At 36.6% G+C, this 16740-nt stretch overlaps 2 protein-coding genes across 5 annotated transcripts in view; one reads left to right on the forward strand and one right to left on the reverse strand.

Moving 5' to 3' along the window:
* The window catches only part of LOC106615818 (seminal metalloprotease 1), a 28163-nt gene extending 14849 nt beyond the window's left edge, over positions 1 to 13314 (forward strand). Inside the window, exons 2-7 of one of the 3 annotated variants that reach the window (XM_014232175.3) lie at positions 3355 to 3462; positions 10789 to 11435; positions 11572 to 11745; positions 12530 to 12690; positions 12758 to 13033; positions 13099 to 13314. In XM_014232175.3, the coding sequence (XP_014087650.2) occupies positions 11288 to 11435; positions 11572 to 11745; positions 12530 to 12690; positions 12758 to 13033; positions 13099 to 13314 (975 nt within the window). In that variant the 5' untranslated portion in view covers positions 3355 to 3462; positions 10789 to 11287. The remainder of the gene's footprint in view (positions 1 to 3354; positions 3463 to 10788; positions 11436 to 11571; positions 11746 to 12529; positions 12691 to 12757; positions 13034 to 13098) is intronic. The other 2 variants (XM_070110744.1, XM_070110745.1) reach the window with 2 other exon arrangements.
* Positions 13234 to 16740, reverse strand: fu (STKc_STK36 domain-containing protein fused). Of its 2 annotated transcripts, none has more exons than XM_014232173.3 (9): positions 16368 to 16740; positions 15697 to 16281; positions 15472 to 15632; positions 14732 to 15409; positions 14511 to 14661; positions 14310 to 14438; positions 13956 to 14238; positions 13602 to 13894; positions 13234 to 13541 (listed from the first exon to the last, which is right to left on the reverse strand). In XM_014232173.3, exons 1-9 carry the CDS (start codon positions 16476 to 16478, stop codon positions 13491 to 13493), a joined length of 2442 nt encoding a protein of 813 aa, XP_014087648.2. In that variant the 5' UTR covers positions 16479 to 16740; the 3' UTR covers positions 13234 to 13490. The 2 variants fall into 2 exon arrangements, with proteins under 2 accessions (XP_014087648.2, XP_014087649.2); XM_014232174.3 differs by having other exon boundaries at positions 14732 to 15406; positions 16368 to 16737.

Below are 16740 nucleotides of genomic sequence, written 5' to 3' on the forward strand. Positions count from 1 at the left end.
GTGTTTGGAGCATATTTTCAAATATCTGTACATCTGATACATAAGCAAAACTAAATTTTTTGTTTAAATGTATACGCTTATTTAACCCCTTACGCCGTTTTGGTGCATTTCCGAATCGAAAATTTTACTTCTAAGGGGGGAATTTCAAAAAAATCGATTATTTCATATATTCAAAGTTTAACTATTTAAGAATATGTCTACGAGAGGATTTTTGAAAATTTAAATTTTTTTCGGAGATATAGACATTTTACTGCCCCGGCCTCTAATCGAATCAAACCAGACTTTTTCAACTTCTCGAGTTTTACTGGACCGATTTACTTGAAATTTTCGCAGAATCTTCTCTATAGACCTCTCTCGAGTATAAACCTCATCTTCAAATTACAATTTTTACTGTTTTAAAATAATACCAGAAAATAAAAAATATTGTAAAAAAATCGTTTCTTTACATAATCTAAATTTTATGTGTTAGAATAATTCCTTAATGCAAAAAATTCAAATATTTTATTGGAATAGATGGAATTAATCATTAAGGTATGGCATTGTGATTTAGTTCATAATGATGTTCGGATTATACAATTTTGAAATATTATGACTTGAAATCAATGACTAATTTTCATAATTATGTAGCGAAACCATACATATATGCTTGCAAACTTCAGCTGGAAGCACCCGAATTGTGTTTCGCAAAAACATGGGTTTATTACATAATTTCCCTGCCAATTGACCCAGGCGACATTTAAAATACATATATGTATTCCTGTACAAAATTAATATAGAATTGTGGAGAATAACAACTGCTGCGGAAGCTTAAGAGCAATAGTAGTTCCTCTATATATACATATATACTTGTACACATGTTAATGTATATACATACATACATCTGTAGGTGTTTGTGCATGCATTTGTAAAATAATGTCATCGGCATGTAAATAATTTGTGAAATTCTGCTTGTGTTTGTTTGTGTGTGTAAAAATGTACATTTCTGCTTCCACTAAAGTCACTTAAACACCGCTGGCCTAGCATACTCGTACAAAGTATGTAAATTTGTGGCAACTTTCTCAACAACTCAAGTAAAAAATGGTGTTTTAATAGTTTTTCCTCGAAATTTCACAATTTCCTCATTTCTTGCAGCTTGGCGTTCAATGCACTGTCTTCCGCAGAAGATTTTCTTTTTCGCCATTTCGACACAATCACAACTGATGTGTATGTATGTTCGTATATTAAACGACATGCGCTTATGTAGCTTTTGTTTTTTCAGTTGTTGTTGCACTCAAGTGAAAAGTGTGTCAAGTTTCGACAAAGATCAAGTACATCTCTGATGGCAATTTGAACACATCCGCCACACTCTTTATCATCGCCGCCACCACACCCCCAGCACCCATGCACAGACACACACACACACACATATATGTAGAGAGAGATGATGGTTGCAAACAATGTAAGAAATCAAATGTAAGACTGACGACCGATTTGCCATGACTGTGCTTGTGGCGATGACGGTGAATAAACTCCAGAGTCAATGCAAAACAACAAAAACTAACTGGCTGCAGCCAGTAAGCAAAAGCATCACTGCGACCACGCTGCACAGGAAAAGTTCTCAGGCAAATGCAAAAACTCACACACACACATACATACGAGTATGTAGCGGCATATATGCTCGTAAATAAGCGCTGCGCTGACTTTTCCATTTCTTTTTTATGGCGCCATAAGTGCAGTTTATTGCCAATTTTTCATGGATTTTCTCTGCTTTCCCTTGTTTATGCGTTCGATAAAACTTCTACTTCTTCGTTATTGCAACTGTTGTCTTCAATTTTCTTTTTATGACCGATGTTCCTTCTTTTCCTTGGGTTTTAAGAGGTCAGCAGGCCTTGTGAGGCATAAAGTTTTGCTTTGACCGAAAAATCGCAATTTCCAGAAATTCGTATTCATCGCCCATTAAATGCACTTGCTTGAAAAATTGCGCAGTGAAAGTCGCAATTGATGGCTCTCATGTAGAATCGGAAACGGGAAAGCGATTTATTTTCGATAATTATGTTGATTGTTGCAAAATTGCTATGATTTAGTTGTTGCATATTTATTATAGACATTTTCACAATAATTACGACAACAATGTGTTGCATAGAAAATTCTGTTGGAACATTGTTTTTATGCGGTAGCGATTTCTAGTTATCGATAAGCATGTAGCAATGAATTTATTTATGGAAAGGGGCTTAATAATCAAACTTAATATAGATCGCTGCACCGACAGCTCGTGCTGAATACCTGAGGGTGCGATAAATAAATATTTATTGAGAATTTAATTCATAATCTGTAAGTACATAAAGGCAACTTTCAAATATCTTAGCACAGAAAATGTATATTTTTATAAAATATTATATATAAAAATTAGTTCGCAGACAGAGAGACGGACATGGCCAATGAGCCCAGCTCATCATGCTAATCATTTACGTTCCCTTCTGGGTGTTACAAACTTCGTGGCAAACTTAATGTACCCTGTTCAGAGTATAAAAATGTATAGCGTGATCCTTAAATGCAAAAAGACAACTCTTTAATATCCTAGCACAAAAAAAAATATTTTTTTGCTAAGATGATTGAAAAGGTGAATTTAAAAACATTGCTATGTGGCTTTAAGGACCCATCTAATGTAAATATAAGTTTTTTAATTGTCTAGCCATCTTCTAAAACTAATCCAGGTTTATTTCGTAGTTTTCTATAGTCTCCATATTTTGGAGGTTATATAAAATAAATTGTTTATGAAAAATGTATATTTGATGTGGTGCAGTTTTAAATTTTAAAAAATTATAACTTCAAATTTCAGAAAAAAATTTTCAAATTTCGAAAGTTAAATAATATAAAAAAATTTCGAACAAAAATAATTTTTAATAATACAAATATGAAATGCAGTAAATGCAACTCTAAAACCCTTCTTTTACGCCACCACAGAAAAAACAATTAGTTTAATTATTATTATCGATATTAACGAGCGTTTGCGAAGTTAAGACCAGAAACCTACGAAGACGGTGAATTGGAGACGTTGCTCGATGAGGGTCCGTGTAAAGATGAGAAACAGTTGTGAGTAGCGATGGGCAATACTTCGAATAATTTATTTGTAAACAGTTCCTTACAAAAATATTGCATTTTCATTAAAAAAAACAACAGCGAGAACTTAGTTGCGCACCTAATAGTTGGCAAAAATTTTCTTCTGCAAATTTGAGTTACATTAAAACCTCATTTTCTTAACAAATCATTTTCATTCATTTCTTGTCGTTTCAGTCTAATTTAAGTCAAACAAAACCATTCAAAGCCAATGAGTTGAATGACTTATTTCATTTTAATGACTATTTCTATTTTTAGAACACTCCACATACACATGCACACAGCTAAGAGATTCGAAGCATGGCGATTGTGCTCATTTGTTTGCGGTGAAAGTTCTCGGGAATGTTGCACGTTCTTTGACCTTTTGTAAGTATTTAAATCCAAGACTACAAAATGCACAAAAACACATAAAATTGTAAAGCCATTAGATTCAGTGACCGTTAGAGCTTTCACTAAACTGTAAAAACGTTAAGATTTTAGCTAAAATGGCGTGCATGAAAAGCAATAAGTGGGTAAGTAATTAGGTAAAGAGTAATCTAAATATAGATGCGAACATTCTAGGCTAAATATTGTAATATGTTTGATCTTTTGGAAAATGCATTAGAAAGTTCGGCATCGTTTAATATAATAATTATAAAGATTATGTCTATTTGGAATTATAGAAGAAAGCTTTTCATTAATTTACTCGTCAAGGCTTCTCAAGTGTGGCGGCAGTACATTATAGTCTTATTAAGCTCTTATGGTAAAACAAAATTGCTTTACGATTTCTTTATGGGTCGGACGGAGTTCTAGCTTAAGGACCTGTAGTACTTTACCAGGTACCTAGGTGTTACTCTACTGGTTATCGATAAAAGTTATTAATATAAATAGAGTTTTTATTAATATTTCATAAACTTTAATGGTATAAAACGTTAATTACTTCTTTTAAAATAAATGTTTCAAAAACATACAAAATTTTTAAAAGGTCTAGTTAAAAGAAAACCATTATTTTTCCAATAGATGGCTTTAGTAATTATAGTTACGCTATATGACGTGAAAGACTTACTTTTGTGCTTGACTCACTATTGTTTCAGCACGCTTTAAAATTGGACAAAATCAAAGAGAGACTACCTAATATTTTACCGTTTTTCACCTATAAAGACGAAAACACAAGCCCGGCAGTGAATAGTGCTTATGGTACTGATACTGCAACAGCTAATAACGAGTGATTTTAGTTCGACGATTCCGTTGTCAAAAATATCGATAACATATTAGAAATAGTCGAATTCAATCATTGTGTAAGCACTATTGCAATTGCCCAGGAACTAAGCATTGCAGAAAAAATCGTTTGAAGTCATTTAAATAAGACTGAACACAAAACGACGCTCGATGGCTCGTGGATGCCACACGATTTAACGCAAAAAAACTTCATTGACCGAATTTCCATCTGCGAATCGCTGCTGCGTACCAACAAAATCAATTCATATCTAAACAAGATGGTTACTGTTGATGGAAGGTAGGCACTTATGAGCGAGACCAAACGGACCAGGGTTGACGGTCAGGTAGGTTTTGCTGTGTGTTTGGTGGGATTGGCAAGGAATCATTTACTATGAGCTGATTCCCTACGGCCAAACTCTTGGACAAGCCTTTGGACCTGTTCTGCCATACTGTACAATTGGAGCGTCTGAATAAAACAATCGCCCAGAAGCGGGCCACTAGGAGAGGAATTGTGTTCAATAAGTTTAACGCCAGACCACACACATTGGTAGTGATGCTGGTAAGCTTAGTTGGGAAGTTCTTTTGAATACACTCTATAGTCCGGAACTGGTTACCTGGTGATAACTATGTACCTATTACTGTCTGTGGCGAATGATTTTGCGAGTGAGAAGTTTGCCTAAAGAGAAGCTTGTGAACTGTCCAAGCCTTTTGCCTATAGGGATGCGAGTGGCATTATGGAATTAACTTCTAAATAGCAACAAGTTAACGAACAAAACGGTGCATATTTGACCTAAATCAGATTATTCTTACTATGCTAATCAAAAGCTTCAATACTTACTAACTTGATCTACTACTACCAAACTTGACAACACTCATATTATATATTCAGTTTAAAAGTGCATAACTTAAACTAACTGTTTTTTATTTATTTCAAATGCCAGTTGCACCACATTATTATCATCCACTTCATGCCTATATTAAAACATGACAACAACAAACATTAACACCGCGCAATCAATATTTAGAAGCCATTTGCGCATAAGCAAACAAATTATCTTGCACTTGCGCCAATTTTCACAACACCATAATTTCGTCGTTAGCAATTTACGAGCCGATAACAACGCCACCACACAACCAGTGCAACAGCATGACGATAGCGAGTGCAGCGCACAACAAATACGCTGGCGAAGGCAAATGCGAATGCACATGCGCGCGAAATTCCTCCGGTGAAGACGCAAATAGTCAGCGCTAAACATAGCATTTAACGAGCGCCAACATCGGCCATAGACAACAGTGTGACAGCGCGATCGGCAAAAGGTGGCAGGCGAGCATTTATTGGCGTGGACCACTCTGAAACCGGTCATGTTAGTTTCCTTCCGGAAGCAATTATTGTTTCCCGCATTGGTGGCGCCAAGCTCGAATACGAGTATTCCCGTTATGGCTTTGCGTTTGGCGTTTTCTATTCGGCCGCCCCTCTATCGCTCTTCTGCCATGAACTAAACAGCCTTATCTGGCGCATGCGCTTGCGTTTCGCGGCATTCCGCGGCATTATTCATGGTCATGGTCACTGTTGCACTGGGTCAGTCGTGCCTTTGCTGCACACATGCACACACCTTCACATATACAAAAAATATTTATAAACACGCCAGTGTTGTTGTTGTTGCTTTTTGACGTCGACTAGCACTTTTGTCTTTTGCATTGTTTTGCATTGTTTTGCTCCGTGCATTCGCTGCATTTTCCTCAACAACATTCGCGACTCTTTTCGCGATTTCCTTTTAAGCCGTTTTCCACTGTTCGCTGGTATTTGGCCGAAGTTCCGAGAAATTTCTGGTCTGTCAATTAAATTTGATATGCGGTACTTATGCACTTGACTTCCTTGCCACATACGTGCATAAGTGGAATTCATTGGCGAATCTGTTTCAATAATTGGTGGACAATTTCTCCAATGTCCATATTTGTATATATGTGTGTGTTGTACAAGTATGCGTGTTCATCTTGTTGGAATATAATCATATTTGTGCAAAGAAATTTCAAATTAGGCGAAAGTGCAATTATTGCTTCCTTCCACTTGGAAAATATCTTGTATGCAGTATGTACAATATAGCAATATGCATACATATGTACATGTTTAAGCTGAAAAGTTCGTTGCTTAAGTCTTTTGTATAAGGTTGCGGCACAGTTTCATATAAAGGCGTATTAACATTACTTAAATGTTTCCTATAAACTATAAAACGACTATAGGTATATAAAATGTTTATTTGGGAACCTCATACGCTTCGCGAGATATGCATATGTCTAAATGAGGTCCCCGAGAAACTAAAATGACGCTCTTCGGGCAAAATGAAAAAGAAAAAAAATTGAATACGGATATCAAATCAAAAATATTCAGCAGTTTTAAAATTTAGACATACATATTTCATAATAGAGTTGCCACCTAACGAAAAATTTGAAACCGGAAATTATTAGAAAATGTGATGCAAAAGCAAAGCGTTTTACAAAGTAATCCAAAAAGTCTACTGGAAAAAAATTAAATCTGACATAGAGTTGCCACCCAATTAAAAATAAAATTTAGTAGTATGCATCAAAATGAGCGCAAAGCTTTCGAAAGTAGAGTAATCGCAAGAAATTAAATGCAAACATATTTCAGAGTGGAGTTGCCAACTATATATGTTAAATAATTAAATTAGCCAAAGTATTGCAAAACTTTTGAAAAAACTAAGGCGTTTAAGAAAAAACAACGGGTGTGAATTTGGGAATTTAAATACGAATATTTTGGAACATAATTGTCAAGCATAGGAAATAATAAAAGGGATCAAAGTATAGCGAAGCGTGATATTATTTTGAGAATATTCATTTCATTAATACTGGATAGCAGGGTTCCTATATAAAGACAAAAAGTACAATTTATTGAAATAATGTAGGGTGTTTACAAAACAATAAGTTTTTAAGAAATAATTACGAAAACTATTTAGAAAATCTTGAGTTTAAAACAAGCCCATAAAAAATAATCTGACTCTGACTATATTTCAAGAAATGTTAAAAATGAGTGCAAAATTTTGGAAAAGTTTTTAAAAATCTTGAAATCGAACAAATCGTGGAATAAAGTTTCTACAAAAACTCTGAATTTATATTTAAAATCAATAATATTAAGAATTAAACTAAGAAAAAGTGTCAAAATTTGAACAAAAAAACATAAATTTTTTATGTTTATGTAAATGTTTAGTTAAAATGTTGACTCTCCTCCCACGAGTACAAAATTATGTATGCCTTAAGCAACAAGTCTAACTAGCACATTTACGGCTATCAAACGCTATCAAAAGCGGCAATCTTTGCATTTTTTGTTCACTCTTCGCAAAATTTGGGTCAAATCGACCGCCCAAACAAACGCTCACTCACGCGCGATCATCACTAAACCGAACTGAAACAAACCGCATCAAGGCAAGGTGAGCTACCACAACAGGAACAAAAACAACAACAATCGGTAGAGGAAATCATCCGTTCAGCCAAGAAATCAGCAATTTAACCCACAAATCGGTTAGCCAGCGCAATTTATTGTACCTTTTATGCCATATACTTGCAACACATACATACATACACATATGCACATAAAAAATAATAATAAAAAGAACATGAGTACAAGTACAAAGCACAAGGAAAAACAGGCAGCGGGCAACCAAGAAAATAATAAATTTCCACACAACACGCCAAAAGACAAAGTAAAAGATGGCGATTATGAAGAGAAAAAGGAAAAATCGCACAAATAATGAAAATGCAAAATTGCCATTCAAAACGTTACGGAAAACCCCATTTGAATGCCGATACACACACACACACACAAATTAATACATACAAGCCGACATGCTGCAACACCGCTGTGGTGGCGCAGAAAAAAAGTAGGTGAAGGTAAGATGCAAGCGATGATATTGTAGTTTCACTGGCATCTCCCGAGCGCTTAGCCCGCACCATCATGCCGCATGCCCCACAACCCACACACACACAGGCATACACGATTTATTCATTGCTTGTTGTCGGCCAGCGTTGTGGGTCAATGTGCTGCTGGCTTCGTGGCGATTTCCGTTGCCATTGTCATTGCCACCGTGTCGCCGAACTCTTGCTGCCGCAAATAAATTGCTTTGCCGCAAAAGCTGTGTCGCGTTGTTGAGTGCTGCATGTTTGTTGCACTTTGTTGTTGCACTAGTTTGGTTTAATAATGTTTGATCGTGGCATTGGCAGCTACATTTTATTGTTTACTAATAAGCCGGTAACAACAACACCATGTCACTGACTCTTTCAAGAAATATACACACATTTAAACGTATAAGTTACTTGAAATCACTTTGAGAAGAAGTAGTACGAAGTCAGAACTAAGCCATCCCTCAACAGCTGACACTGAGACCCGGACTTCGTCATTAGTTCACAATGCAAACGAATTGAACGTTTTCCAAGAACTATAAACATATGTCATCAGGACTTCCGAAGTATTTCATTCGCCACATTTTATTTAGCTCCAGTACGCGTACGGGACTCTCTCGGCATTTCTTGTCCCTTTTCGAAATCCAACTAACAGGGCGTAGCAAACTTTGTTCAAACTATCGTCAGACACATTTCCAGCTGATTGAGTGAAGTTTGCATCGGCCTGCCCTAGCAACTGTTCAAAGTCGCTAATCAGAACTCAACTGCGACAACCACACACTACATCATTCTTTCGTGCTCAAAGTTATAGCTGGTACGGCGGAACTTCGAGGACTTGTTCGCCTCCTACAATTAAACTACAAGAGGTCGGAGATAAAGGTTACCAGATAGTCGATTTTATGAGCCGAGAAGGAATATTAATGCTGCGATCGCCGTAATTACTAATGGACCTGGACGATCAAACTGAAGATAAAGTTCTTTTAAGCTATTGCATAGCTTATAGCGCGGGCTTTGAGCGTGGGGACTGAATCAAGAAATTCCGTCCGGAAATAAACCTAACACGATCACAAAGTAAGCGCAAAATGTTTGCATACTTTTAGGCGTATTTCCCCATATCTCAAGCGGAACAAATCAGCTGAAAACACAACAGGGTGATTGTCAAATATAATATTTAAGATACAACTTTTTTAATGGCAACTAAAAATATGGAATTTAATAAAAATAAATTATGCAATATTCGGATTCATAATATTAGTAACAATATTATTATTTTGGTAAATAGCTACCCCACCTTTTGGAACAGTATCTTGTTTGACTTGAACAATATAATTGAACTTAGGTATTTCTATCGGATTATCAATGGTAATAATTTCCACTTATCTTGGCTGGCGATTTCAACATCAACTTCGCTGATAAAATATCAGAGCGGTTGACAACTTTTCTTTTGGAAAAATTGAATTTGAAAATGAATATTGATCCACAATAATCCACAACAAAATATGGAACCACCACTGACGCGGAATTTTCCAGATATTTAGAGAATAGCATGTCTCAAACTTATGTTTCTTATTTCAGTTACTATAAACCTATAGTTTCAATGATAAAAATTCATGAATAACCTACATGTATTTTCAGATAATAAAAATATTTTAAACAATATTAATTTCTCATTTATTAAATAAAAAAAAAATGTGTTTTCTTATTCTCACCATTTCTCACCACGCTCAAAAAGTGTAACTTGAATTAATATCAAAGAAACAGTTTGATACTGCATAAAAAATAAATAAATAGGCATAAGTTGGTAAAAAATGCTATGCAATAGCTTTACCGCGGCAGTCACCGAACGCCACACGTACTTTTTTATACCCTTTTATGATATAATACATTATAGTTGCACAGTAGGGTGGAGCGGAAAAAAATTATTTTTTTTTTGTTTAGCCTGAGGTAAAATCTGTAGATTGTAAAAAAAGAATACTTTTTGCCAAAAAAAAATTGTTTTAACATCTAGAGGCTCAGTTTTGATGTAAATTTCGAGTTAAAATTTTTTATAGAAAAAATTATTTTTGGTTTAAACTCTTTACATTTATATAAAAATTACCGAATGTTACGGTTTTTGACTCAAAATTTATTTTAACGCTTAAGGAAAGCATGTTTTTTAAAACTCCAATAATGACCACAAACATTTTTTTTAAGTTGATTACTTTTAATTGGCCAGAAAGAGAGCTTCTAGAACCCTTATCAAAATTTTTTTACGAAATAAAAATTTTAGCTCGCAAATTTACTTTAAAACTAATGCCACCTCTAGTTGTTTAAAAAAAATTTTTTTTGTTGTCCAAAAATTTTCTTTTTTATAATCTACAAATTTTACCTCAGGCTAAACCCAAGTTACCGTTTTTTCCTGTTCATGTGTGAAAATTCATCTTTACTTACTTCAAGTTACTCACCTATCGCAATGCCCTCGTATACAGAATTTTTTTATTTCTCATTCATTCATTTAATTTTACTTTTAATTTCCATACATTTCTTAAACGTCTCAAACAATAATAACAATAACACATTAATGTCTTGAATTACTTTCATAAGGCACCTGACATACTCCCAAGCGACTCTCAACTCAAGCGAGACATTTCGTATGCAACATGCATCCACATTTGATAACCTCAAAATCTATTTTCCACATTTAATAGCCGAATGCAAATAACCGAAGAGAATTCATTAAAATCGAATAATTCTAAATTCACCAGCGGCGAGCGCGCATAAAATGTTCGATTCCGATTAATGAAATCAGTGAAGACAACTTCTGCCACTGCTTTTGTGAGCTGCATTGTTGTTGTGTGAAATTACAAATTCATTACTTATTATTATCAATTCGGCGATTTGAAGCTATAAAAGGCGCGCGGCGCACTTGTGGGTGTTTCTTTACTTTCTTCAATGCGGTAACGTGCGAGGCACTCAATTAAAGTGGCACACAATAAATTTGCCAATCGGCGAAGGCAGCCGTGAAATTCGTTTTCCAGCTCGCGAAATTATCCAGTGATTTAGCATAGTTTAAAATAATAAAAACTGTGAATTTAAATTGAAAATGCGTAAATATTATTTAATAATTGCGATATACGGCGCTTACTTCAGCACACATCGGCACTTTGCGCAGGCGCTGAGCGCCTTTCGGCCGGCGGTGCCGCCATTGCCGCGTTGGAGTGCCAATATGCAAATGCTGCGGCGTCACAACAGTATGTGGTAACTATTTCAAGCCATACAAAATGTGTATCAACTGCAATAAATAATATATATACAATAATAATTATAATTATTAAACGCAAACGTGTTCAATTCACTGATAATTATATTTTTTTTTGTTGTGCGCAGACGCGGCCTTCGAGTTTTGGTCCGAGGATAGTGATACGAATCTGTGGGAGCATTGTGGCCTTTTCGAGGGCGATATTATGCTGCATCGCGAGTGGTTACGTAACGGCTTATTGAAGGAGAAGTTCACATGGCCTGACGCGACGGTGCCATTTTACATTGACAGCAATGATTTCAGTGAGTATAAGTCCAATGAAGAAAGTGCGGTGAATTGCAGTGAAACAAAAGTTAAGCAGAAAAATATATGCGATGAAAAAAAAAATAGAGAATAATATTATATATGGAGAAACTAAAAATTAACTGTACAAAAATCGAAAAAAATTAAAATACAATAAAAAAAATGTTGAGTGGTGTAGTGTGGTGAGAAACTTTATAAGCATCAATAAACGCAAAAATTAAGCTAAATATTCACGGCTGTGCAAACGAATTATTTAAATTCATAATATCACAAACAAAAGACTTAAATGACAAACGCGAACGATTGTGCTACAATGAGTTGTATTTAAGCGTCCATATAGAATTATTAGTGCAGAAAAAGAATAAGATTTAATGAATATTTTTACTAATTTAAAGTAAACTCAAACATTTTCAAATATTTTATGCATTTATTATATTAAATACTTTTATTAAAATCTTTTTATTCTCTTCGTTGTTCATAAACTTACCTTCGAGTATCGACGGCTCGGTTTATATATTAAGTATTTGAAGTATCTTCACTGCTGGAGGAAGTGGAGGCGTTCGACCGCAATGACTCTAGCAAACCTGTTATGAGTCTCTCAATAACAGGAGGCAAGTAGCCGGGAGCTCTCTTGGATATTATCGGATATCTCTTATACGAAATAAATCCGAGAGGAATTTTTTCTTATAAAATTACCAAGTACTAAGTCCACTGCCTTCGGATATTACCACATACAACTTTTATAGCTTTTAAAGCACTCTTCTCTTTCCATATTTACCACAGATCAAACGCAAATGATGACCATTTTGGAGGCCTTCAAAGAGTACCACGAAAAGACTTGCATACGCTTTCGGCCCTATGAAAAGGGCGACACCAATTGGATAATCATTAAAGGCAATTATACCGGCTGCTGGTCCAGCGTGGGCCGTCGACAAGGCGGACAGGTTTGCACACACACACACACAAAATTAGAAATAATAAAATTTTTGCACATCTTTTCACCAAACACAGGTACTTAACCTCAATACACCGCGTTGCGTCTCGCATGGTGTCATCGTGCACGAACTGCTGCACGCGCTCGGCTTCTATCACCAGCAAAGCTCAACGGAACGCGATGAGTATGTGAAGATCAACTGGGAGAACATACTCGATGGGCATGCGCACAACTTCAACAAATACGCACGCACACATATAACCAACTTTGGCGTGGAGTATGATTATCAGAGTGTAATGCATTACAGTTCGAAGGCGTTCACGAAGAATGGCAAGCCGACCATTGAACCGCTGGTAAGAAGAGTTAAGCTTTTTGCGTGCTTTATTTGCAGCTATAATTTTACTACTCCATCCCTTAGGATCCATATGCCTCTTTGGGCCAACGCAAAGGACTTTCCAAAAAGGACATATCCAAGCTGAATGAAATGTACCAGGAGGACTGCAATGCGGATGATCTATTTAGCTTTGATCGGCTGGGCTCGTATTTAGACGAATTGTTAGAGTTATTTCAAAATAGTTTATTTAGACGAAACCGTCCAGAAAAACGTACACGAAATGTAACAAATGAAATGTGATTGCATGCATTTGACTTGGATTGAGTTACAAATATATAAAAAAAGAGTTTTTTTTATGATAAAAAATATATAAAAAGTAAACATTAGCAAAGGGTAGTAACTTAACGGTATACATCTAATTGTGCTGCCAGTGTAGCTGTCATGTTTGTAGCATTCTTGTATGCATTTAGACACTTTTATGCATAGAAAGTGAAATGTCGCAGTTCTTCTAAAGTGCTTTCGGCAATCTGTTTAGAGAAATTTAAAATTACAACAAAATCCACAGCAAAATACAATATTTGTCTCACCTGTCGCACTTCCAAGTTGTCGTCATCGGCCAAACGTTCGATTGCTTTTTTAAGCTCTGTGCACCAAACACTTTGCAAGCCGCGCAGACTGAAACGCGCCAACAAGCGAAAGAGCATGCACATGCGCATGCGCAGCAAATCGTCGCTGTTGCTGAAAAGCGCTAACAAATTCAACTTGCTGCTGAATATGACTCTCTCCACCAAATCCGCATTTTCCGGCAGCTCGCGCAGTACGCATGTCAACAGCCCCAAAATGCAGTTCGAGATGCGCACCGCGTTGGCATTCTTGAAATCTGTAAATAAAGTATTTATTTAGAAGTTTCGTCATATTTTTGAATTATTTCTAGCGCTAACCATGTTGCAGCAGGTTAATTAGCAGTTCGTTTGCCGCCAATATGGCCACTGCATCGCAGAATTGTGTTAGGAACTGCAGCTTTAAGTGAACCAAATGGCAGATGAGATCATAGAGACGTGATGTGGTGCATATTTCCTCGTTATTCAGTTCCTCCATGGCGCGCACGGCACGTCCGCCATGTGGCTGTGTCAAGGAAGCGCTCGAATCGCCGGTGCCCTTGTGGCAGATCAACAATTTCGAAGCATACATGAGATTGGGCACGAGCTTTACGTCGATATAAACCTGCAAGGCGTTGGGAAAGTAACGGTTTTAATTATTGTAAATATTTTAAACAGAATTTGTATACTATTTACATTTTGAATCAGCTCAATAGTACAGGGTGACTCATCGGCCACAAATGGCAGCGACAAAAGTTGGGCCACACTGTCCACCACTTTTGGTATGGCCTTTGAATTGCGCAGTGGCGCCACTATGATGCTTACCTAAGGTTATACACATAAAAAATGCGAATTTCTGTTTTGGAAAAGTTTACATATAGTTTCAATAACACATACCAAATTGTGCTGCTTTAACGAATCCAATTCACCGTCTAATACTTCCTGCATTGTGCGATTCAAAAACGCCAGCCACTCATCATTTTCAATAGGTGGGCTCTGCGACTCATCGCAGGAGTCCCAACCAGGCAGCAGACATGGTGGTGAATTTCTAAAAATATATACATATGTATGGTGTATCTATAAAATAACAGTTTAGACTCATGTGTTGAGCTACGTACTCGGTGCTGCGCTTTTCATCGGCAGATTGCGCCATGCTCTTGCTGCACTTTTGCTCCTTCTCCTTGTTTCTGTCTTTATCTTTCTCTCTGCGTTCATTGGTTTTGCGCTGCGCTTCCACATCGAAACTCTGTCCCAAGCGCAGTGAGAAATTGTCCAAATTCTGGCTGAGTTTGCGCTTTTCCAAATCCTTGCTGCGAGCTACTTTGACATTCACATTCGTATTTGGCGAAGTGTCTTGCAACTTGGCATTATCGGAGGGAGACTTTTGTTGCGGCTGATGCATTTGCTGTGGTGGCGCGGAATTTGTGTTTTCCAAATACATAAAATTGTCATTCATGTGGTTGAGTATCATGTTGGTATTGCCGCTGACAAAGCAAGTTTGTGAATTAATTGCAGGTGCCGCCACAGCTGCTTCCGTTACAATATTGAAGTGGGGCACAACAATGTCACCATTGTGGACTTTCAATTCGGTAGCATCTCTGTAGGATTGATCAGCGAATGGCACAGTAACGGTGTTCTCTTCAACATCCGTTTCGAGATTCTCAATATCACTAGGTGGTATAGCGTTAATACTGTCACGTGATGAAGTCAAATTGTCGTTTGTGCAATGCGAAGTGTTTGCAAGATTCATGGAGGCAATACGTTCCGAGAGCTCCTCTGCTTTTGAGCTGGAACTACTTCCAATATTAAACAAAAAATAATAATAATAATAAATAAATATGAATTGGAAATTTGGTACCTTTGCGAGCGTGTACTTTTTGTATTCTTTTGCTTTTGTGGGTTAGTGAATGGTGAATTATTCGCTTTGATTCCGGCGATAAAGAGTTTGCCTTCCACGAAGGGATGACACAATATTTGTGTCCAAGATATGCGCAACGATGGGTCTTTTTCCAGCAATCCCTGTACATACATGTAGTAATATTATATTCTAGACTATATACTGTAGCTTGCATAACACCCTTACCTGTAAAAAAGAGCGACATTCGCTACTTAAGAAGCTTGGCCATTTAACCTCTTCGTGTTTAATCAATTTCACCAAATGCAATATAGACGTTGTACAGAAAGGCGGCGCTCCGGCCATGCACTCATACGATATACAGCCCAAGGACCATAAGTCAGCCTGATGATCATATGGACGCTCAGCCAGTAACTCTGGCGCCATATATAAGGGTGTGCCTTTGATAGAAGTCAGCACATGCGTACCCATGGTCATGTTGCGCGCTAAACCGAAATCACACAATTTTGCATGTAAATCCTCATTGAGCAACACGTTCTGCGGTTTGAGATCGCGGTGCAGTATGCGATTGGAATGCAGATAGTAAAGTGCCGATACTAAATGGCAAATGAGACGTTGTGCCTTTTCCTCTGGTAAAGCGCCATTGCGCGCCAGGTAGCGATGCAGATCAATAAGTGCAAATTCAGTGACTACAATCAGATCGTTTTTCGTCTCGAACGATTCCAGCATTTCAATGACATTCGTATGCTTAAGATGCGCCTGTATTTCACATTCTCGCCGCAAATTTTTCAGCTCCCGACTACTGCGTCCGCGCTGTATCAATATACATAAATATTTTTATTTTCGTATTGCGTACTTTGTTAATATACAGTTATGTTTATAGTATATAACTTCCTCACCTTTGATATAACCTTTATGGCTACAACTTGTGCATCCTCTTTGCGTACGGCTTTGTAGACCCGCCCAAATGATCCTTCGCCTATTAGCGCACTCACTGTGTAACGATTCATGGCTACTACAAAACTTTGTATCTTTTCATTTATTATTTCGAATACAAAATTCTCTACAATATTAATTGTAGAATTATTCACATACTTTCACGTACTACTTTACGACGTTTTATTTACTTATTTTAACTTTTATGTGCAAAGCTCCTTTTTGGGATTCCGTACACAATTTCGTTCAGCTATTTGCATACATTTATTTACTGTTTTGTTTTGCTAAATTAGTTTCCTTTATCAAAACTGTCAAAAACGTTCGGCGAAAGAATGC

This window comes from Bactrocera oleae, chromosome 5, assembly GCF_042242935.1.
Source record: "Bactrocera oleae isolate idBacOlea1 chromosome 5, idBacOlea1, whole genome shotgun sequence".
Lineage (NCBI taxonomy): Eukaryota > Metazoa > Arthropoda > Insecta > Diptera > Tephritidae > Bactrocera > Bactrocera oleae.

Excerpts from the sequence above, each read along its gene's own strand:
- fu (XM_014232173.3), bottom strand. The coding sequence starts at position 16,478 with ATGAATCGTTACACAGTGAGTGCGCTAATAGGCGAAGGATCATTTGGG. Across the intron at positions 14,662-14,731 it reads GATGAAAAGCGCAGCACCGA|AAATTCACCACCATGTCTGC; the intron begins GTACGTAGCTCA and ends ATATATTTTTAG. Across the intron at positions 14,239-14,309 it reads CTATTGAGCTGATTCAAAAT|GTTTATATCGACGTAAAGCT; the intron begins GTAAATAGTATA and ends AACGCCTTGCAG.